General features: G+C 41.2%; 1 protein-coding gene across 1 annotated transcript in view; it reads right to left on the minus strand.

The window, feature by feature from the left end:
• Positions 1 to 18,961, minus strand: part of hh (hedgehog signaling protein) — a 106,146-nt gene extending 87,185 nt beyond the window's left edge. The window contains exon 1 of the mRNA XM_017906559.1: positions 18,578 to 18,961. Coding sequence (XP_017762048.1) covers positions 18,578 to 18,961 — 384 coding nt within the window. The remainder of the gene's footprint in view (positions 1 to 18,577) is intronic.
• Positions 18,962 to 25,260: the final 6,299 nt, after the last annotated feature.

Raw genomic sequence — 25,260 nt, forward strand, 5'->3', positions numbered from 1 at the left:
CCCCCCCCCCCCCCCCCAAAAAGAGAAACAAAAAGCGGGGAACAAAAAGGGCAGAAATAAAAGTAAGAAAAATAAGAAAAGAGCCAGGAGTAACACGACACTACCAATCACTCCTCCCCATTAGTCCCAGGTCCCATAAAACACCCGATAAAAATCGCATTTGACATTTCCAGCCGCGACACCCACCTCGTTAATTCTCCAAGCGTATTATCACGTTTCAACATAGCCACCATTTAGAACGCGTTTCAATCGATCATTACCCGCGACTTTCAATCACCCGCGTAAAACTCCTGGAACAATGAGTACCACCCCGTATAAATCAACCGTGCGCACGGGGAACCCCCACCCCGCCGCCCCCGTCTCGCGCAATAAACGCGCCCGCTCGAAAATTACACGCGCGATATTACGCGCGTAATATGACGCCGGAATAATATACGACGACGACGGGGCAACGAGAGACCCGATCAGAGGCCCTAGTCCCGTGTCCCGATCGGGGAACCCCCGGTACCACGACGGCCGAGCGCTGCGTAGTCGAACCCGAGAGCGGGGAGACCCCGCCTCGGGCAACAATCAGTGCTCGAACTACGGAGCTTCCACTCCGTAAGAGGCCGAGGGAAATCGAACGAAACGAATCTCCGCTCGCCACTAATTACCCACGGCGAAACGGTACTCGCCTTCGTATTATATTTCATACGCGGCGGAGAACGGTCATAACTCAACGCTGACAACGAACGACGTCGAGGCGGGGGAGGCTCGGATCGATGCCTGGGATCGATAATGATTCGAGAATCGATCGGTGTTTAAAAAGCACCGACCCAAGGGTACGCATCGCGCGCGTCGCCTGGCATTTAACGCGACGCGCTCGTCCGCTGGGGTCGCGTCGATCGCTTCGTTCGCGCGCATGCGCGGTATCCGCGGACGCGAGAGGTCGCGCGTTACGCCACGCTGATAAATCGTCGCGCGGGATTGTCCGTGGTGCGGACCAGTTACGAGACACCGGGAATGAATGGTTATGGGTTACGTAGGGGTCGTAAATTTCGAACCGCGAGACGGACGATCGTTTTTCTCGTTTGCGTAAGCGTGTTGGCGCTCTTCGCGGGCGTGAACCGTCGGCAACGCCGCGATTAATTAATCGGCTTCGGATTGAACCGTGAAACCGCGCTGAACCGTGAGTGGTTAATGAAGTTGGAAGGTTCGCGTTATGGCGATGCGGGATGATTGATTAGTTTGTGGGATTTCGCGGGAATGATCAATTTTTACAGATCGATTTGTTTCATTTGTTACGCCTTGGATGATTGCTTCTTGTTTCGCAGTATGCTTAATTCGTTTGCATCGTAGGAAATAACGACGAGTATTTTCTAATCTAAATCTTTCTTTTCAAATTCGATATATGTGAGGTTATAAATATTTGGGAAGGTACTGGAAATATTATATTCCAGTGATTGTGGAGATGTCGACCAGGAGAAACGATGCAAATGAGTTAATCCTGCTTCTATAACAATGACTACTAGGCAATTTTGTATTGCGTAAGCAGTTATCGCACAGTGTTCGACATTGTATTCTATACGGAAATAAAAGCTGCTCTGCGTGGTGTAGCTGGCGCTGGCATCGCCAGTCATGATTCATAAGTTAGATGCACGCGTACTCAACTGATTTTCGAATGCACTTTCCTCAAAAACGAAGCCTCCAACGCAATTTTGACATTCTTGATTTTCGTTCCATTTTTAATCGTAGAATCTCCCTAGCCCGATTTTTACCACTACTTTTGACTCACCTTGTATATCAGGATGCCTATGTAAGTGTAACATGTACCCCTTCAGAAAATTGAAAGCAATTAAAGAAAATTGAATAAAAATTTGAAAACAAGCCTAAATAATAACCGACTGAATTAAAGAATATCAAATTATCATCCTAATTCAATTTAAGGAAAATAATTCATTGCATAAACCAATCTCTGACCACTCTTAACCTCTCCAGCAGAAATCAGCGTCCATACAGCCTCTCTGGAAATACACGTGGCATTTTCCAGCAAACCTCGAACATACTGCGAGATAACGCTTAAGTAGAAGAACCATAGCTGACGAATAAATCCATCCACAGTTAACAGATCCTCAATTTCTCGCGTGTACGTTTATTAAACAGCAATAATCGCTTACAAGTTGCTACAACCGGCTATTTCGCGGTTTCCCAACCTAAATCCTAGAATTCATTACCGTTTCGAGCGTAACATCGGCGATGATTTAAGCACTGCTCGCTCGTAAAGGTTAATTGTGGATGCTTTAACGAAATTTACGACTCGTTCCGCAAAATTATATCTCGCCAACGAAGATCATAGTGGATATACAGAACGACGGAGTTACTTACGGCGGTATAAATAGCCGCGATACGGGAAAATATGCGACAAATGAAGGCGTTTTCAGTGGGTAACGCGCGAAAGAGGGCGCACGTTACAGAGTAACGAACGAACGTCCGCCATGTTTGCTGCGAAACGCGAAACTCCGCAGCTCGGTCTGACATTTTACCGTAACCGGGAACCAGTTTTCGATGCTTGCGACATTAATCTATCGTTGGCGATAAAACGATACTCTTAAATAATACTCTTAAAAACGAGATATCTAAATAATACGGGATCCGATGGTTATAAAACCGTTTAATGACACGGTGGCTCGAGCAACGAGCTTAATCGCAGGAACATGCAAAAATCTTTTTTATCGTCTTAAGTATAGATCACTGCGCGGATTTTTGTTTGTCGTGTAATTGTAACACTTGTCCGAGTAATATAATTATCTTCATTTTCTCTTTTGCCCGCAGATACACAGGGACTAAGTAATACTTTATACCGGACGATTTAAATTTTTTGCCAAGCATGTGTGCACGAGTGGAAAAACTTTTATAGGAAATTTTATGTCGGCCTTTTTTTCTCCTTTTAGGATGTAAGAATTTATTTTTGAAATTCTTAGATGTAGGATATGCAGCGCAGGCATTTTAATGTCCCGCACTCTAAGTACTTAATTAGACTGTTGGCAAGTTATAATAGTTAACCGAACGGTGTGTGCCTTTTTTTCAATTTCGCGATTGCATAATGACTATGAAAGCATTATGCGACTTTTTTCAAGCTCTGGATTTTTATTGAACGAACCAGTGATACTGGTTGCGCGAGCAGAATGCTGTGAAGTGTCCGAGCTGAATGTAGGAGTGGAATATGTTAATTATATACGTTCATTGTATTACCAGATCTTGATTACACGGTGAATTATATTATCTCTATTTGGAAAGAACGATATATTGTAAGACAGTACTTTTAATAATTAATTTTCTTTTACCAAAATATATTGGTACTGTCCATCGCAAGATACAGTCATTCGATTTATGATTATAGGCTCTATTACGACAAAATACAACATCCAACACAAAAACTAAGAAGCACTAACAAATCAGATGTAACAATATCACGATATAAATAGAAACTAAATCAGTAAAAATTTTAGCGTGTAGTTGTCTAAAATATCCCTAGATTAATAACAGGTTCAGATATTTTCTTGCAATTTTAATCGATCAAATACAATATCCAACATACAAATCAAATATAACAATATCACATTATAAATAGGAACTAAATCAGCATCAATTCCGGCGAGTAATTGCCTGAAATATCCCTAGATCAACGACAAGTTCAGATATTTCCTCGCAATTTTAATCAACCCAATACAATATCCAATAATCAAACCAAAAAGCACTAATAAATCAAATATAATAACATCGCAAAATAAATAGAAATTAAGTCGGCAAAAATTCCACCGAGTAATCGTTTAAAATATCCCTAGATTATCACCAGCTTCAGATATTTCCTTGTAATTTTAATCGACGCAATACAATATCCAACATGCAAACTAAAAAACACTAACAAATTAAATATAATAATATTACAAAACAAACAGAAAGTAAATCAGCCAAAATGCCAGCAAGTAATTGTCTAAAATATCCCTAGATCAACGGCAGGTTCAGATCCACGTCGTCGAGGAGTTAAGAACGATTTGGAACGCATTTTCAACGAGCGTAGGATCAACGAGTCTCGAATTCCCTGGTCGACGTTCACCTTGACTTTGCCTCTACCGTTTCTCGATCCTTCGACGGGGACGATAACGTTGTCGACGACGCGTTGCGATCGCCAGCTAGTTCCACGGGGTCAGAAACGTATCACGTGGCGCCACGTGCGCCTATCGGGTTACCCGGTTGGTCATTGCCCGTCATCAGACACCCGTTGCAAGTCACTATGGTTCGCTGCAGCCACGATCTGTCCCTGTGTGCTGTTCTTTATCTCGCGATCGTGCGGATTATCGCGGAGGCCTTACCCTATCACGATTATGACTGGTGAAATATGGCGCGCTCCGAGATAACGACTATTTCAGTGCTATCAGGGCTACAGGATTACCTGCACTGTCTTCTTTAGCGAACTCTAGGTGTCCAGATAAATTCCCTGGGCTGACAGAGAGTTGTTAATTCTCTCGTTAATACCAGTTAACGATTCGAATAACTGGCTTTGGATTTTTTAGTCAGAATTCTGAGTTGGATCCTCTGTTTAAGTATCTAGGGACTTTTTTGTCATTTGACACTTAACTTTTCAGGTGAATTCAGATGGGTTGGAGAGAGAATTGTTAATTCTCTTGTTAATACTAGATCTGGTTTATGATTCGAAGAATTAGTTTTTAATTTTTTAGTCAGGATTCTGGATTCGATCACCTGTTCAAGTGTCTAGGGACTTTCACATATTAGATGTCTAGGAGAATTCAAGTGGGTTTGAAAGAGAATTGTTAAATTTCTTATTAACATTAGACCTGTTGGTAATCTAACTCTCTGATTTTTCATTTTTTATCAAAAATTTTGAATTTTGGTGTTCAATGATTACGTTACTTACATTTTTTAATATCTTTTCTTATTTCTGAGACTGTTCTCTTCCTGAAATATTTTCATTTCTTTATTTACTATAATTGAAATCAATTTATTGCTAAAATATTTGTCTGGACACTTTTATATCTAAGTAGTTAAGACGAGTTGAGTGCTGACAAGTGTCAAATCACTGAAATTGACCTCGGTTACGATCTATGATACCTTTGTGTGCTGTACCTTATCTCACAATAGGTTGGTTGACACGAGGGATTTTGATCGTGGAAATATGACGAAATACGTTCTTATGAACTATTCTGAAAGGGAGAAATTATTCTTCATTGTCCCTAATCCTCAAAATATTTTTAAAAATATAGAAATTCATTAAAGACAATTCACCAAAAAAAAAAAATCCCTAGACCTACCAAAGACCCTAGACCCTCTTCAAAAACGTTCTCAATTCAAAAAATACACCTACTAGTATTGTCCAATAAATAATATGTGATTTTTGCAATAGATTTCGAGATCGTAAAAGTCACCAGAAAATGGCAAAAAGACATAAATCAAAATGCAACGATCTACTTTTCATTTCGCATAAAATGGCTACTCGCTACTTCGCGGTAAAAATACCGACGTTGCCTATCGGTGAAGCTAATTCTACGCTGGAAAACAAAAGCAATTTATTTCAATTATCTAAGCAGATCTAAAACACTAGGCCATTAGTCAGCCATCAAAATTCAGTATGAATGGCCACTTAAAAATGGCAGCTATCGAGCGTAAACCTCCACAATGGGTTAGAATTATGATTTGCGATCTAGTGCCATTTGTTATCTTGTAATCGTGACAATTATCAAAAGATACGATTATTATTCTGAGTCATGCCCAGGCTGCAAAGGTCATGTTCCATTGCGGATGTTGATATACCGTACGCGGGAAATATATCTCGATATTTTTTGTCCCCGTGACAAATTAACGATCAATAACGATTGAAAATTATTGGAAGCAATATGACAATTGTTTGCCACCAGACACGCGTTGCAAATCGCTGCAAGTGGTGCCATTTAGAGGCACAATGTGCCATGGTGAGCAGCTGCTTATCTCGTTGCGATCACGTCAATTATGGGCCATAAAATTATGACCATTGACGTACAATGGTCATTTACCTGCGACCGGTAAAAATTGCCGGAGATCTAGGATTTTTAGACAAAGCTTTATAACACTCTGCTATTATTAGAGCAACGTGTTCGAGATACACCTCGATACCATGGCCCCCGGGGGATTGGGTATCGATAGTTATTCGGAAATGGTACACGCTCGTTGCAAATCACTAGAGGCGACTGCGGCTATGATTTGCATTCGCCTGTTATTTCTTATCTCGTTATGATCGTGTCCATTATCACAGAGGGAGCAAAATTGCGTCCGCGGGGTATAATAAATGGAGAATAAAAGTCGTGCCTCGGTTGGGTACCAAACCGTGCCAACAATTGTTTAGAAACGTAAGACATAAGTGAAATCTCGGGCCTGTTTGCTCGTTTTCTTCGATAATTCTGAACCTCGTGACGATGCGATAGATCGGCAGATAAAATCTACTTCTTAAGTGGTAAAATGGTTACAAACGAGTGTAAAATGGAACTGTTCGGTGCATGGACGTGTTGCTCGCCAGGTAATAAATGTATCGTGGCTTAAGACGATGTGTGTTTTTATGTACTATGGTAGTGCATGCATTGTAGTTGATTTATGACAAGTTAGTTACCAATTAATAATTGGTAATAAGCCTGGTGAATGGGTAATGGAACGATTGAACTATTGCCCTGGGAATTTTCTGAACTCGAGCTAGGACTAAAACTGAATTATTATAATTCTCAAACTTTTACCTTACTTTATTCTTGGAATATTACGTTTGGAAGCTTAAGACATAAACCTAATAACGGTCCCCTTGAAAATTTTATTAAAAATTTGGGAAAGTTTGTTTTCGAGTGTTAATAAATAAATGTTACCAATTAATAATTGTTAATAATCTTGGTGAATGGGTAATGTAACGATTGAACTATTGTGCTAGGAATTTTCTAAACTCGAGCAAGGAATAAAACCTAAGCTAATTCTCAAAATTTTACCTTACTTTATTCTTGAAATATTACGTTTGGATGCCTAAGATGTAAAGGCAATAATGGTCCCATTGATAATTTTATTAAAAATTTGGGAAAGTTTGTTTTCGAGTGTCAATAAATAAAAGTTACCAATTAATAATTGTTAATAATCCTGGTGAATTCTTAATGTAACCATTGAACTATTGCCCTGGGAATTTTCTAAACTCGAGCAAGGAATAAAACCTAAGGTAATTGTCAATATTTTTTAAAATTCTTACTTTATTCTTGAAATATTACGTTTGGATGCCTAAGATATAAAGGCAATAATGGTCCCCCTGATAATTTTATTAAAAATTTGGGAAATTGTTTTTGAGTGTTAAAAATAATTATTAATAATTTCAGAACCGTGTAATATACACATAATGTTGTGTAATAAATTATAGTAGTATTATAATAGTAATTATAACAGTATAGCACTATAAGTAATATAGTAATATAATAGTACTTCTAACCTGTTTAGTATCACACAATCACCTGCTAATTGGAATATAAGAAGCTGCTGGCATGATAATAAAAGCCAAAAATTATCTTGATTTTTATTACCCAAGAGAGAAATGGCTATTATTTCTGTAAAAAATTCTGAAATTAATTTACGATGGACCCAATAAAAGCTACACCATTGTTCGATAAATAGTTCAACTTTGTAATAAGAATTTAAAACCTGGAAGAATTTCTAAACTCGAATCTCCTATTAAAATACTACATTAGAAGAAGGCTCTGATAATTCGGTCATCCGTCGACTAATAAGATATAGTACGCGATAATTCGGGACACACTCTGGCTAGTTATGTTTTACGATTATGAGTCTGTTATATGGTTATTCTATACAGCCACATTGGCTAGCCGCAAGATTGCTTTTGACCCGCTCTTCATTTATAACACACTTAACCGACGTGCAATCTACGAACCTCGTATTTGTATTTTAAATTGATAAAGCGTATCAATTTACATAAAGAAACCTTCGATGAATTATTATACCCCCGCGAAACCTATTTCACTCTCCGCTGAAAAATTCATTTATTACCCTCCGATATACCAAAACCGAGCTATAGTCTGATAAATAATCCTGAGAAGGTATCACGATCATCTTTGAGATACCATAAATCAAATTAAGAAGGTTTCCGTGATACCTCGAACCGTGAATAAATTACAATTTATAGTTTCCATCGATTAAAAGCAGTTATGCGAACTGCCTCGTTGATTTCGCGTAACCTCGCGCTATAATTTCATCCCCTAAACTCCTCGGCGCTCTGAGGAAGCATCAGATATATCTCAATAAAACAGCATCTACGTTTTCGATGCTTCACACACCTGGTCATTTCACACACGGAATCCCAATCACAGACACATACACGCACGAATGCAGGTTTAGTGGAAAGCATGTCCCTAGGGCGGCCATATTTCACTAGTTTATTAGATTCTTCTAACGCGAGGTATACAGTATCTGAGACACTGTTCACTGGGATCTATTGAAACGCTAATAACGTAAAATACATCGAATATCTGCCATCGAAGATTCGTATTCGAGGAAAATAAATCTCGATCAGGCGAGAAAGATATATAAGATCGATATATGAGACGTTCACTGCACAAATTGATTAACTCCCTAAAACAAAAACTGGAGAAATGCGATGAAATAATGTATATTGTTTTTAAAATTTCTTTTATTATTTAAATCGAAATAAATATCGCAGAATGCATAAATACAAATGTAACTTTCGTCTAACAGTGTATAAAATTTATAAGAAAAAATAGCCAAAAGGTAATCGTTAGTAACGTTACCATTTTTATGTTACTGGAAGAGTTAATCGATTTGGCAAGTGAAAAAAGTAATAAATTTAAATTTTACTACATAGAAGTATATAGTATTCTATTATTTCTTCAGAGAAATATTTTTTCGAAAATTATACCTATCACAAATTTTATTATAAAAGGACATAGTATTCTTCTGTTATTTCTTAATAATTCTGTTATTAATACTTAGTACTTCAGTTATTTCTTAAGAGAAATATTTTTTCGAAAATTATATCCACCACAAATTTCAACCAAATCGATCATTGATAATATGAACATATAAAACCTTCATCAATTTAATCCAATTATAGCAATGGTTCTGTTCCAGTAACTTCCATTTTGGTGTATTAGACGCTTCTAGCGACATCTGTTATTTCCTACACTGAAATAAAACTAACGATTGAAGATACTTCTTTCCAAGCAACCTTAACACTAGGTTTACGGACGCTATCTGTATACCTATTTCTAAGGACACCTGTCAAATTGACAGGTAAATGAAACCACGTGCCTTTTCTTTTTTAACGATTAGTTTAATTTAAAAACAATTATATATTATATTAACAGTCTCAATATAAGTTAAGTAAATCTGTCACCATCGCATAATTGGTGCAACCCTTCCGTCAAATTGACGAGTTCCGTAAATCTAGTGTTAAAGTAAGCACATGCTGTTATTATGAGAATCCGCAACCCTAAAAGCCCTACTGTTTCACTGTATTTTATAAGTTTCATTCGTCGCCCTAATCGAATTTTCGAGTAAAAATCGGTGGAGAAGCAGGTTTCGAGGAACGAAGGACCAAGTGGATTTTGGCAATGGATGGATCGATATGGAGAAATCGAGAAATGGTGGAGGCATTACCATTGATCGAGGAAGAAAAGAGGGGAGAAGGAGAAGAACGAGTAGCACCGGCCATTAGGTTTATTTGCCGTAATTGGGGGAGCTTTAACGCGCCAAACCAAACACCGGTTATGGCCGCCATAAACCTACCCACAATCACTTAGAGCCGGCGCGCGGTACGCGCTTTTTCCCCTATTTATTCCGCGCGACCGGCGCTCCTAGTGCCCGCGATCACGAGGACACAGACAGGACGGAGAACAGGACGAAAAGGGGGAACGAGAGCTGCCAGCAATTTGCCGGCCTACCCTTTTCCTCCTGTCGTTTCTTGCGCGCTGTTCTTGCCGCGTTTCTCGTTACCCCTCCACACACGCTTCGTCCCTTCGTTCGATCAAAGAGGAAGCTTCGAATTTGGCGCGCTCCGAACGGCCACGAATGTCACTTTCATCCTGGCTATGTTCGTGTAGCGGAAGTTGCGAGTGTAACAATTTTAGGGTTCTTGAAAAGATCAAATTTGGAAGTTTAGTAAGTGTTAACGGTTGGCAGTAATCGATTTTCGAATTTGGAATTTTTCGGGAAAGAAGTTTGCATATTCTTGTTGGAAGAGGAACACGTTTTGAATTTGGCGCGCTTCGACGACGAATGTTACTTTAATTGTGGTTATGTTCGTGTAGCGGAAATAATAGATATAACAATATTCGGATTCACGAAAAGATTAAATATAGAAGTTTAGTAACTGTTAACAGTGGCAGTAATGGATTTTGGAATTTATTTGTTGGGAAAAATAATTTGCGTATCTTTGTCGGATGAGAAACACATTTTGAATTTGGCGCGCTTCGACGACGAATGTTACTTTGACTGTGCTAGTAACTATTAACAATTGATAGTAATGGAATTTGGAATTTTTCGGGAAAGGAATTTGCGTCTCTTCATCGGATAAGAAATAAATTTTGAATCTGCCGCGCTTCGACCTAAGACGAATGTCACTTTAATTGTGGTTATGTTCGTGTAGAGGAAATAATAGATATAAAAATCTTAGAATTCACGAAAAGATCAAATTTGGTAGTTTTATAACTGTTAACAGTCGCTAAAAATAAAATTTGGAATTTTTCTGCGAAAGAACCTGTGTTTCTTTGTCGGATGAAAGATAAATTTTGAATTTGGCGCGCTGGGTCAATGGCGAATGTCACTTGTATAGGAGCTACAGTGGATGTAAAAATTTTGGGATTTATGAAAATAAAAACTTGAAAGTTTCTTAATTAGATTTTGGAATTTGTCCAAAAGAAGGTTGACAAGTTTCATTCTCCTTTTCCTGTTATTCAATTTTCGTAATATATTCTATATTATAGATCTTATCTCCTACATTAAGAATAAAGTATATAAGACATGAATTGTATGGGAATTTTATCCTTATTGGGATTTCGCAAAAGAAAATTCAACTTTGAATATCTTGAAACAGGATTACGACAAAATTCTTCAAAAAAATTTTGGAATTCTCCAAAAAATAAGCTTGCGAAATTTATCAGAAAATTTTAAATTAACCTCCAAACTTAATGTCCTTATACTCAAGTAAAACTACATAAACCTTCAAAACTAGAAACACATAAACGATACAAGCTTAAATATTGTACATTATATACAAGGAAAATTTGAATATACACATTTTCACCAAACCATTAAATCCTCCCATAAATAACCAATACCCCCTTCATTCCTAACCTAAAAACAGCCAACTATCTTCACCTGACAAAAACGTCTTAAAAATGTCCAAATACCCGAACCTTTCATCAAAATCTCGACGATCTTCCCATAAATTTCCTCGCATAAATCTCTCGAAAACTAACTAACGACGAGAAGAAGCGATCCCTATAAAGGGACGAGCATCGCTGCAGAATCCCATTCGGCATTCGAACTTCGTTCGCCGGGTTGGACAAGTTCGACAATACCCTGGACGCAAGAACGTCGCGTTATTCGTTGTACTTAAATTTGTCAGAGTGCCCGGCTAATTGGCTGTGGTACCGTCATTTTACGATCGCGACCAAGAAGCGTGTTCTCGTCTGACACGAGATTCATGCCAGCAAAACACGGCGTTAACGAGCGCCCCGGCTACCCAGCGACGGATCCCACAGCCTCGGAGACATCGACGCATGGTCGACGCGTTTCGATCTCCAGTTCGCTATCGCGACATAACCGTGGATCGATCGATGAACGACGTGGATTGGCAAACTAGTCGATCGTATCGCGATTCAATCGATAATCGATAACGTGCCTAGTCAACCTCTTATATTACGCTTTAATAACAAAGAACCGTACATCGCAGAGGAATTTGATTTCAGATAATCGCGATACATTTATTTCGTAAAATTATACAGAAATTTGTACGAGTTTTATTTATTTTAAGGCTCGTTAAGCGGGATTTTATTGGCATGACGAAGGTAACTCATCTTTGAGTGCTTCAGTGTGAGGAACTGATGAGCTAGACTTGGAATTATAGTGAAAGGGGTTAATGTGTAATGACTATGCGAAATGATTAATTATAGTATTTGTTGTGGGTATGTAAGATGGTATTAAGTATATTATTTGCTATGTTATTATTAATATAATTATTAAATGTATTAAGCATGTTATAGATCAGTGTGAAGATCAGTGTCAAATATAGGTATCATTCTTGCACTTAGGATCTCCTATTGAACCTTCTTACAGAACCACAATGACTTCCAGAAGTTTACAGCTGGATTCTCAAATGATTACTTCAATTTTCGAATATTTTTTAAGCTTGGTATAAATTTATAAACAAATTTTATAAATAAATTTTGCGTTCTAGGAATCGATTTGGTGAAGGAATGATTCAAATCATGGTTCTTTCTTGAACAATATTTTTACTTCTTTGAACGTGTCTTTGGATTATTATGATCCATATATTTCTACAAATATGGCGAATTATTCTGAATTTTAGTTTAATTTTTCTACGAACTGAAACAGATAATGATCTGGTGTCTTTGCGTTCGTATTGTCACACGATAATGGCAGGAAAATGATGGTTTACAAATATTGATAAATATTTAAAGAATTCGTTTACTTTGTTGCGAGAGTCAGTATACGTTAAAGTGGTAAAACAAACAATTTTAATACTAGTAAATTTGATACGACATATTTTAAGCTGCTTTATACCTTATCACTGAACACTCGCCCGCCTACGTAGCTTACATAAATAACATATAGAAAGTTGTAAGATACAAAGATTTTATCAGTTCAAATGAAATTATATCCACCTTTCGACTTGTTGATCTTATCCACTGATATTCCAGTTACGCTAGTGAATAAATATGAGTTCGAGGTAAAACAGTTGTTGGAAATTCAGACGGCAGATTAGTAGGTAGCACATTATCTACTGCATATATCGAAGCATAATTAATATCCAGCCACACGTGCTTCGTGAAATCCATAAAAATTAAAATTATTCGCTCGTTTAGAATTCGAACGTATCAATTTCTATGGGCATACACGAAATCAGAAATGCAGTTGCCTACGTTGTGCCCCCGTTACATTCGAATAAAGGAAACTATCCTTTATACCAGTCTAAACGATTTTTATTGCTACCCTTATTACTTCCTTTCCTAACTTATGATCCATCGAAATAAAAATGATAAAATTCCCCATTTTAACATATCTACTCTTATTAGCATTTCGTAACTAGATTGATTTGCAACCTGCAGTTACCGACATCTTGGACATGCCTCATATTTTCAATCAGAGGCATCTGTCTTTTAATATATCATTACTCCAACATTTAATTAACCATATTCTTTCAAACCCAATCGAATAAAGATAAAAACGATCTCAGTCTACTATACCAGTCGAAAACATCGCTCATAACTTACAAAATATCCCTAGATATGGAATAAGCGACGAAATGACCGCACATTTAGTGTATCAAAAAGGCTCGAGAACACGTAACGAGGTTTATTTTCCAACGTCGACCTTTATCCGTTCCGTGACGATCTTGAAACAATATTTGAATGAGCGAAATCTGCGTGGTCTAGTGGAACGATACATGCCGGCGCCGGTTCAACGTTCATTGCGGAGATAAAGGCTAAGTCCCAGAATTTCGCGAGGAAAACGCGGGCAAACACGTGAAACGGCGCATGCGCGAGGCACGAACCACGGGGATGCTTTACGAGCGGAAACCGGGCGCCGTGCCGCCCTTTTGTTCGCCGCGCCACGAAACGTGGGACTTACAAATTGGAATACAACGGGTCCGGAGTTAGGAGAATCGTTTCACGCTTCGCGGGGGCGCCAAGTGGAAGGCAAACACCGATAAAAACTGCATGAATAAAGCACTAATGGACGCACCATGGATAGGGGAATAAACGCGAGGAATGGCCGCGGGGAGGCGCAGGTGGCGTTTCCCTATTCCTTTCTTCCTCTCGCCCGACTTAATGGCCTATCGGGGATGAAAATTGGAAAGGGAAATGGTATGAATGGGAAAAAGCGAAGTTCCTCTATGGAAGAGTTTGTCGAGGTGTGAGAGAGAGTTCGGGGCTGGTCTCCTCGGGACCAAAGTGAGGTTAGGAAGACGATGTTAATTCATTTGTAGTGGCCAGAACCTTTGTGAGTGGATGACTGTTTGATTTGAGTTGAAGTGATCTATAAAGAGTGCTTAAAATTGTGTACGAAACACGCGTAACTCGAATGATTTAACAGTTTACTGCTGTTGGAGTCGCTGGGACTTATCGTGGCTAGGGAATTGGGAAAACGAGATTAGTTATTCCATCTTTAACGATATTACAATTACGATATTAATATTCCTAAATTTTTCAGAATTTGAATAAATTTAAATTCGTATTTTTTAATTTATATTTTTAAAAATTGGTAATTAAATGGGCTCGCATCACAAAAATACGATAATACGATACAACTATAATACGATACCCTATTTTTCTTCGATAAAGCAAATATTCAAGACGAATCCTATACTTCTTTAATAAATTCTCAATCTATTCACTTATTATAATAAATATCGATACTAAATGGACACACATATGTGCTTCCAATATCCAAACTATAATAATCGCACTTATATCCAGAATCTTAGGTTCATTACGAACGAATGTAAGAAAAGGACGATTTCCAAGAAATAGTACCAGCTGTTGGAAAATATGGTGGACCTCACAGGGAATTATGAGAACGGATTCACAGGTTGTTAATTAATCAGAACCCTGATAGGAGAGCACGTTCGCAGGTAGAACACGAGTTCGCATGAAATCCTACGACGTAATTCGAGTTTCAAGTATCGATCCTGTGCACGTGAAACGTATTCAGGAGCGATCGTGGCACTCTTATCGGGTGGATAGCGTTTCGCGTGAATCACCTGCCGACGTTTAACGACGTGCAGTAGCTAATTTGTCATACGGCCGCGGAGCACGGTGACACGCGTTGAAGTAATAACACGCGTTGCTGCAGTTAACGCGCCCGTCAGCCTGTACTTTAAACGAGAAACGCAATCAATCTCCCCGGTGAATCGAGGATCCTTGATATCCCGTGCACGTTCTAACATTCTAATTTCGGCGAATTCGTTCGTCGTGAAGCATTATCGGGAAGAAGAACGAGTCTGAAATTGCGATCCTCGAGGGTATCACACGGTAACAATAATTGTTACCAGGTATAGTAATAGTTACTAGCGCGCGGTAATTGTTACTAGCGCTGCGGTAATTATTACGGATGGATGACGAGTGTTATTGATGTATCGTAATTTCTGCTATGATATTTCGCAAGTATCACCGTTGTATAGCAATTATTGTCAATGTCTAGTAACGTTTGGAATGTGTAGCAATTATCACTAGCGCGTAGTGGCGTTTGGAATGCGTCGTGATTATCACTAGCGCATAGTTACGTTTGGCATGTGTAGTAATTATTACCAGCACATAGTAACTCGTACTATCGTGACTATTATCGTATAGTAATTACTATCAGTTTGCGAGGACCATTAATAACGTCTAGTAATTATTACCAGCACATAGTAACTCGTACTATTGTAACTATTATCGTATAGTAATTACTATCAGTTTGCGAGGACCATTAATAACGACTAGTAATTATTATTAGCACATAGTAACTCGCATTATCGCGACTATTATCGTATAGTAATTACTATCGGTTCGTAAGAGCCATTAATAACGAGTAATTATTACTAGTGCCTAGTGATTTTGACCGCTGCATGGTAATTATCATTGCCAGTGATTTCTGTCAGACTATAGTAATACGTGATAACGTTTCGAACCCTGCTGTGAAATTAAATTGACGATCAAAGCGCAGATCGTGAAAATTTGTTACCCTAGCATAGGGAATTTTTCATCTTCCTCGAGCAATATTCGATTCGCGTTGAAACACCAAAATTAGACGCATTAGGTGCTGCTAATTAACCATCCACGAATTTACGGCCATGATTCGGTAATTCAATGGAACGTCAAACTGTTATTGAAACGGAGTAAATCCATTAAAACGAAGTTGCAAGAACCTACTGTTCGTAATCGAGAGCACAAAAGCGCCATTTACGAGGCACTTTTCACGAAAAACACCAGGATTAAATGGCAATTCGACATCGAGGAAGGTATTTCAAATATTAAAAATATAACTAAAATTCAAACATTAATTACGTAACGCGAGGTTATCACATTTTCGAGATTATGCACAAGCTGTTAAGATACACGGCATATCGCGGTTCGATGTTCAAATGATTTATTTTCATACTTATTACGGCCGTAAAACCCGATTACGATTCCATCATTCACGCAGCGATAAAACGAACAAAGCAAATAATTTATATCCGCCATTAAAAAACAAAAAATATTCCATTTTAATGAGTAATCACCGATATCCGAGACGTCGTAAAAATAATCAGTCCCCGTACGTGAAATACGCCATTAAACATTTGCACTTTACGTGCAATCTCGCGAAATCTAATGCGAGCTAATCGGATCGATGACTTTAACGAGTTATCGATCGCGATGGTGAAGATTACCACGAAAAACACAAAATCATTGCAAAGTAAATAGGATATCGCATAACCCAATTTCAAAATTAACCAGTCCTATCTTATCTTTGCATTCCTGCGAAAATTCCTTCGAAAATCGGCGATAAGAGGAACGCGATCGATCGACGATCTTCGATTCCTGATCCACGATATTTCCATCGGGATCCATCGTTACGTCCCCCGAGATCGTAACCAAGCTGGCCATACATCATTCCGCTAAATAATCAAATTTCTTGACGCGAAACGAGCCTACTCGTGCGCACATAAACCGTTCCCGCGTGAATCAGCCGACTATTATCGGAATCGAGACGTAAAGGTCACTGACTGCACTTCTTTGCTATTAGGCAGTCACGGATGAAGCTTTTGCAAAATATGCGAAACAGACAAATTCGTAACATAAACGTCAAAAGCAGGCAAGGTTCCATGACCCTTGCCTTGGTAATCCTATTCCCCAATTTGAATTAAAATAATTTTTAAATAATTTACTCGATATCTGTGCTAACGTGGGCCTAGTCTACACTGTTCAAATTCACGTATGAAAAAGAAGACTGTCGTGTAACGAAATAACGATAAAAATACCGATCGTTAAGTTAACGCGAGAGCCAGCGAGAAGCCACGATGATCAACTCCATATTAACTGCATTATTTATAAGTTTCACTATTTTAGTACCAGAACATACAATTGGTACTTAAGTCTTCATAAATCAGACAATGATCAGCTGCATCCTAACTAGTTGCTCTATCTTAACGCCAGATCATACAATTGGTACTTAAATCTTCATAAACCAGACAGTCAACTTCGATAGATCAATTGACCAGTTTGGCTTCCGTGTCTCTCGCTGATACATGCTACTCAGCCGCTAGATTCTGAAAGGCTTCGCGCGTTTGTGAAATCGGTGATTTCATATGCAAGAACCGAGGCCTCCGAGTGGGTTCTCTGTTTCCGAGCGATGCCACGTTCTAAACTCGCCGCGAAATCGACAGATCGATGGGACCGACGATACCGACGCTGAAACGGCCTGTCGGCCGCGCGATGATTCACCGACGGGCTCCTTCAAGGACGGTAATCTTTATCGCGGCCTGACACACGACACACATTATCGGCGATCACTCCGGCGAAAACACCCTCAACGAGAAATGACGAATCCTCTGGGACGGTTATCGAGTTATCGTAGGGTTCGCGGTTCGTTTCTCTTGGTAACCAAGAGGGAAAGCAAGTAGGCTCCTGATCATGAAACTCACTGAACACTTGCCGATTTTGAAGTTAAAGATCTAAACATCGAGCTAGGTGCACGATAAGATTTCTAGAAGCTATAATTCAGCTTGCTGTCTAATATAAACAGCTAACAGGTGTCAACTGTCAATATCTATTAGATACATTAGCTTATCGCGAGAATAAATCTGCTGACTGTTCAGTGACATGATCATAGGAGTGTGCATCACGTGAAGTGTCATTGCATGGAGGGATAAATTGCAAGAGGATGACCGACGTGGTACTGTCCAGGGTTAGGGGTATAGGACATGTCCTCGGTTAGGGGTATCGGAAGCGTTGCTAGATAGACTACTCTAGCTGCTTCTCTGGAAATAGTCACGGTCACTGATACCGATATTTGTCACAGATAACACGGTAGTGTATTCGACGTATTATTGCCGTATAGCAGGGTCAGACTAGCTGAAGCTCGTCAAGCTTCGCAGCCTAACCGTGGACAGTACCGATCTATCATCGGGACTCGTGAGAACGCGGTTTTCCAAGGCGTCTCGAGGGCCTCGCGTTTCAAACAAGTAACAGTATACTCGAGCTAAAGGGGTAGCGCTAAAGGAGGCAGCTCGAAACAGAGAACACACAGGAGGGACAAGCAATTAAAGAATGTTTGAACATTCGTTCACCTGTGTCATCAGTCGATCGGCTCCGGTACCCTCCTCATCCTTGAAGATGATGTCCGCGTTGTAGTTGGGCACGAGATCCCGGAACCTGGAATCATGCCTGGACACGCGACCCTCGCTGAGTCCGCTTGCCGGCAGCGTATTCTCGCTAACGTTCGGCACATGCTGCTTGAACACCAGAGGCGTGAGTTTCCTCAGACCCGGACGTCGTCCGCCACCCCTGCCTGGTCCACAGGCCAGGACGAGGCCACCGTTGTCCAGCACCGGTAGCCAGAGGCCGAGTATCAGCAGAAACACTTGGAGTAGCGAGGGTGTAGTGCCTCGCCTCCTGACCGCGCAGTGATGGCTCGCCTGAAGGCCGCGGCGGCGATGATGATGGTGCACCATAATCACGTGGCTCTGCCTCGAGGACGACCCTGTTCGGTCACTGGTTCCTCGTGCACCTCGCGGACCTTGCTGCGCTCGTCGTCGTCGGGCACGTCGACGGTACCACCGAGTCCTCGCCACCACCACCGCCGCCAGCGATCCTCCTCCTCCACGGCTGACAGAACGACGACGACGACGACGATGACGACGACGACGACGACGACCTAGACAACGGCGACAACGACGACGAGGACGACGCGTTGGACGAGCTGCCGGTCCTTCTTTTCCTCCTCTTGCCACTGACCTCACTCACGCTTAACCATAACCAGGGCATCACACACCCCCCCTGCACGCACTCTTATAACCGTTGTGACCGTTGTAGCTGCGTCTAATCACCACCCGCGAGAGCTGTATAATCCGGAGGATTTATATCGGATGATATCGATGGTCGTATCGTTAATCGACCGGCGCGACAACGTACCGGCACCGTGACGTTTGCCACTGCGCGAGAATCTCCGGGGGAGATTCTCTCTCACTGTTCTGCTTTCCTTTCTCTTTTTATCCCTTCTTCGGTCGGTGGTTGTATCGTCGGGGCTCGATATCGGTTAATTCGACGACGAGGAAGAATTTCACGTGGATGCCGCCCGCCGACGATGGGTGGTGCTTTAACGATCTCGCGCGATCGAGTCGAGGGTTCCTCGATCGTCGAGTTTTCTACGCATGCTAGTGACCGATTGCAACCATATCACGGTGCTACGTAACGGAGTAGCCGCGAGTACACCACTCTCTCCCTCATACGCTCGAGTGAAAATTCCCTGCACCGCGTTCTCCAATGTCAAACCGCGCGCACCCGGCCGACGACGGATCGTCGAACTTTCGTCCCGTAACGATACTCGTACGAGATGTCGAGGCTCTTTTGTGCAGATGCGTACACCCGATCGACCTGACTCACTTGACTGAACTCGATATCCGAGCACCAGTCCGGAAGCTCTGTGGCGCACGTTTTCCGGACGAGTCAGTGGTGGGAAATGCGGGATGGGTTTCGGTGGGTACCCTGCGTTGTTCCTTTGGCCTGGTCTTAGGCTCCAGGGTGCCCCTCTTCCTGCCCCCACCAACGTGGCCAACGGCCGGCCGGGCCGCTGGCGCTGGTTGCAGCTAGCTGCTGGCCCCCGTGGGGCTCTCACGGCCTCCGAGCGTGGTGGTGGATGATCCCGCTCCCACCACGCAGGGCCTTCTGGTACGCGTTACTGACGTCACCGGGCCCGTCGAGACTCCATTGGTCGGGGCGGGGCGTGCGCGAGGTAAACGAGGACAGGTGCACCGCGCTGGACGGAGATCAGGTCGACGGGATAAAGACGGCGAAAGAACTGGAGGACGAGAGGAGCAGGGGAGAGGATGAGAATCTTTTCAGCTTTCTCCTCGTTCGATTCGGTTTGATCGCGGCCTATCTTCTCTCTCCTTCTTTCTCCCTACTCGCTTTATTCCTCCGTTGCTCCGTTCCTCTTTCCAATCTTTCCGTTTCTTCGGCTTCTTTGCCACAGCCTGTCCCTCTTCCTTTTACGTACCCGCCGATCCCCACCTTCGGCCCGTTCGATTGATCCTTCCTTTTCGTCCTTTTCGTTGTCGTCGTTGTCGTCGCAACAACGTTCTACCTTGTTACTCGCCTCTCCTTCTCTCCTCGAAAAGGTTTCCCCGTTGCTCCGCGCGCCCGCCGCGCCCTCGCCTTCGTCGGGGACTTTACGCTCCAAGAAAGTACCGGCCGCCGCACGGCGTTGCGCCAAGATTCTCAATGACCGTGTCTCTCTACCCCCGGGGCTGGCCGCGCGTATACCTTAGGCGTCGAGGCGTAGGGTGGGCTGACCTTGACTTCGGCACCCGTCAAGTTTCGCTCTTCTTTACGATTTTCGCTCGTTTCGCCGCCCTTCCTCTCCGTCTCGCGCCTTCCGTTGCTCGCGCTCTGCCGCCACGTCGATTACCGCTTTTGTCGCATTCCTACGCCGTGTCGGCGGCCTCCGGGGTTCTTATTAAACGCTACGCTCCGCGATTCCTCTCGTTCCATGCTGCTCGTACAGACGCGACCAGCGTCGCGCTTCCCTCTTCGCCCATCTTCCGCGAGCAACGAGCTCCACTCGCGTGTCACGTTCACGGTTCCGGAGCACGGACCGGATTAAACGTCCTTTTTCCTCTTGGCCAAGTTCGTGCGTCGTTATCGTGGATGGAACGAATCCAAGGACGGTGTACACATGAGCGATTCGATCGGGACACTGCGGAGGGAAGTCATCGATCTTCGGTTATAAGTGGCGCTACGTTTATCGGCTCCCGAACACCGATAATCGCGCGAGATTAATCGCTCATTGTCGTCTCCTTTTCTTTTTATCGTTGAGAACGAAGCAGTTCGGTGGTAGCCTTGGGAAAATGATTTTTGCAAAATTTTCCTCCCCTTTTTGGAACGATAAATGTCGATGGTTCGCTGGCGTGAATGCGGTTCTTGCGTTTCTACGGGTTTAAGATTAATGAGATGCTATATCGAAATGTGTTTAATTAATTGGTATGTAATGGACGTGTTACTTGATGTTTTGGGTTTTGTGACAGGAAATACGCTTGCAGAATGAGCGAAGTAATTTTTGGAAGATTGAGAAAAGTAATGCAGTTTACAATGGCGAGTATTTGTAGGCAATGCGAGTAGCCGAACATCCGTCATGCATTCGTGCCTTACACAATGTAACACTTTCTTAAGACCAACTTTTCTTTCAAGTATTTCTAAAATATGCATACTTGCTGTCGTACCGGTGCACAAGATTCCAACAATCGTAGAGGGAAAGATTCAACGATGTCTTTGAACTCCCGCGTCTGATCTTTTCCTCCGTGAAAAGAAATTCTTTTTCTCGACACGTTGAAGTTAATCTACGATCATTCACGAGGTAAGTATTTACAGAAAGAAGATAAAGAAAATACGATGATGTTATTAACGACGTGAATTTTATGCAAATTTTTGAATATGCGCCGAATATGCATATATTTTAGTAGATAATATTTTAAGAGAAAAGTCAATCCCAAGAAACTGTAGCCTTGTATAGAGTACAAACACGTGGTCGACGTCCGTTCCAGGAACCACGGCTTGCCCTACACTTAGTTTGTTTTTAATTTCTCAATAGTCGCTCCGTTTGTTTTGAAGCTCTTTCACAAAGGAGAATCGAACGGTCGCTGTTCCTTCCGTGGAATTAACACATTCACTGCCGATCGCATTTCCATCACCCAACTACTGTACAACGAGTAACTCTTATAGAAGATGTAAAAATTCATACAAACTTCTTTACATAAATTATTACGAAAGTTTTCCTCGAAATTCCATGACTCTCAACTTGCATCTTTCATTCACGTCGGTATCCACACACGTATTATAAACGTACGTGCTCCCTCGTATCCAACACGTACACAGTGAACGTGTTAATCACTGAAAACAACGACTGGACATTAAAAACTGAATAACATCGTATACGTTATACGTATAGTGCAATAATAAAGTTTTATACATATGTCCCGTCGTACCTTATTCGTTATCTTTTCCCAATCTTCGAAAACGTTGCAGTAATCACTTCCAGCCTGCTAGACTACCAACGACAACTTCTTTTACGTCAATTAAAAATAAGAAATGGTAATAGGAAATGGAAAATCGACGACCCAGAGCTAGGTATCGAATCTCGCGCCACTCGACGTGGAACGGCACGTACCTGATACGATCGCGATGATAACCACGCTTACACGACTCCCGGTGAAGAATTTTAGTGACGAGGAACGCGAACCACACGGTGGAACGTCACCAGCCACAGCTATGAGCCAACTGATATGAAAGTCGAAGTCTAGCGAAGGACGAGGAGGGGAGGGACGAGCCACGGCCTACCAAAGTGTTCGGTTTACTGATAATAAACATCTTTTGTGAATAAGTGGCCGCCCCACCAAACCGTTCCAGAAGCAATCTATCATTGACACATCCGAATTTACACGGTATAAACAAAATCCTTGGAATCCCGATAATAATACAGAATTTATGCGACGCGTGAGAGAAAGCTTTCATTTCTTCTCCCTTTTTTTTTTCTTTTTTGGAGATAATTAGATAAAGATAATCGAGATGAATGTGTCTGGCTGTGTTCCGACTTTAAAGTCTCTTTGGTAATGCTTACGCAATGATTGTACTGACTAGTAAAGAGAGGTTTCTTTCTTTAAACTGGAGGAATTGGTAGATCTCTTCGGCGTGATGTTTGATTTGTTTAACAATTTGATAGATTTGCAGAAGTTTGTCGCAAGTCGAGCAAGTGAAGATTTAAGGAATTCAGGAATTTGTATATTTGGTAAATTGATTCATGTGGAAAAATTCGCAGAGGTTTCATGTGGTTTGTCTCGTGAAAAATTAAACAGACTGTCGAAGAAACGGAGAAACAGTTATTTATACAAGAAAACTTTGAAATAAGAAGAATGTTGACTTTGCAGAAGTCAATGAACGACCTGCTCGATTGTGTATCGGCTTAATAGTTGTAGCTATGTCAGACAAAATTTCTAACATTTCTACTTGGCTTTCTATCAAATTGTACGCATTCTTCGCATTTTCTCTATGTTACGTTAGGCATGAAGAAATAATATTCATGGCTTAATCCCTCGATGCTGTTCATTTACAAACCACTTTAAAATGGAACATTTTTCTGTTGAGATTCATGTAAAAATATTGCACCATTAAAAATAAAGGAGTATCGTTATACCTAAAGTAGATACTCTGTCATGAAAACTTTCAATACAAATATTTACACAAAGAGATTACTTTAACAATCAAGTTCCATTTGTACAATGTCGAATACAGCATAACAATAATAAAATGCGAAGAGATATTTCAATTCCAAAAAGAAACCAAATATATTATTATACCAAAGAGAATCTAAATAAATAATAACGATATCGATACATTCTCTCTCTCCCACAAAACAAGAAATATAATAACATTCTTATTAATAATATTATCATAACAGTAACACTAACTCCAAAAAGCAACCAAATAACATCAGCACAGAAAAGAAGATAACCAATAATCAAAAACTTCATACAACATTCCCAAACAGCAATCCATTCCGAAGAGCCACAAACATAACCTGAAAAATACCACCGTCAATAATATCACTCTCCAATGAAAACCATTCCAAAATTTTCATATACTTCATATGAAGCAGAAAATAATCGATCTACGGTACCTTTATGCGTCGACATTTCCAAAATGTGTAGCATTCGTGACAACCAAGAGACAACCTGAAAGGAGCGACTACCAACACCAGCAACAGTGCGACGATCCGTACAGTAAGCAAGGGCCAAAGCGACAGGCGAGTCAGAGATTAGTCCTGCTGACCTGCGTAGATAAAGGCGGCGTTCGCCAAACAAACCCCATCGACCACGTAACGCAGAACCCGTGGAACGCACGGCGTTGTTTTCATGTCGAAGCGTCGATGGGAAGCCGTGGGATTCGCTAGGAAGGCGTAGCACTGGTCATGAATGGCGCGACCCTACGGAAAAACAATAGTTACATTATGACGCGTACACACAGCAAAACGCGGTGAGAGACACGGAGGTTAGAATTACGGCCGAATGAAAGCATAAACGTCGCTCGTTAACGAAGCCGATGCCAGAATCGCTGAAACCCGCCGGCAATAAAAGGTAACGAGTATTCGCGAGCTGTAAACATCCGTGGAACGCTACTCCGGAACATTTCATAATCCTGTTACGAGGCACTTTGACTTTTGTGGCGGCTGCGGTGGCGGAAATAAAAGTACGCTATCGAGGCGCGAGGAACAGCGCCGCGGTGTTGCCGCGCCTACGAGAACGCGTCGGATTTAAAATTCGCGCGAATTCAACGACCAACCGCGACCGCCATCGATTGCGGACCCGCTCGGCGCGATAATTTGAATTCTCATCGAAACAAATCCTGATAGAAAATTTCTTCCTAACCTTAAATCGGAAATTAACCGAGAAGAAAGTTAACCAATCCTAATTTTAGATATGAATACGAATATGATGTATTTTACGAATGACTATTAACCATCATTTGTGGGGGTTGAATTATCGGCTTATCTATTTACCTTGTCTACAGAGTCAGTACTTAAGAATTCTTTGTAGAAATGAAATTACAAATTCGTTTGCTTGCTAAAGCATTATAACTTCAAAGTCGAGGTCGATATCGCTGAAAATTTCTACGCTAAATTATTACCTAAATTATTTCTAAATTACATTACCTGAATTACTTAAATTATTTCTACTCATATTACAATTATTATATTATCTAT

The sequence above is a fragment of the Eufriesea mexicana genome, unplaced genomic scaffold (assembly GCF_001483705.2).
Source record: "Eufriesea mexicana isolate 0111107269 unplaced genomic scaffold, ASM148370v2 scaffold5561, whole genome shotgun sequence".
Taxonomy (NCBI): Eukaryota; Metazoa; Arthropoda; class Insecta; order Hymenoptera; family Apidae; genus Eufriesea; species Eufriesea mexicana.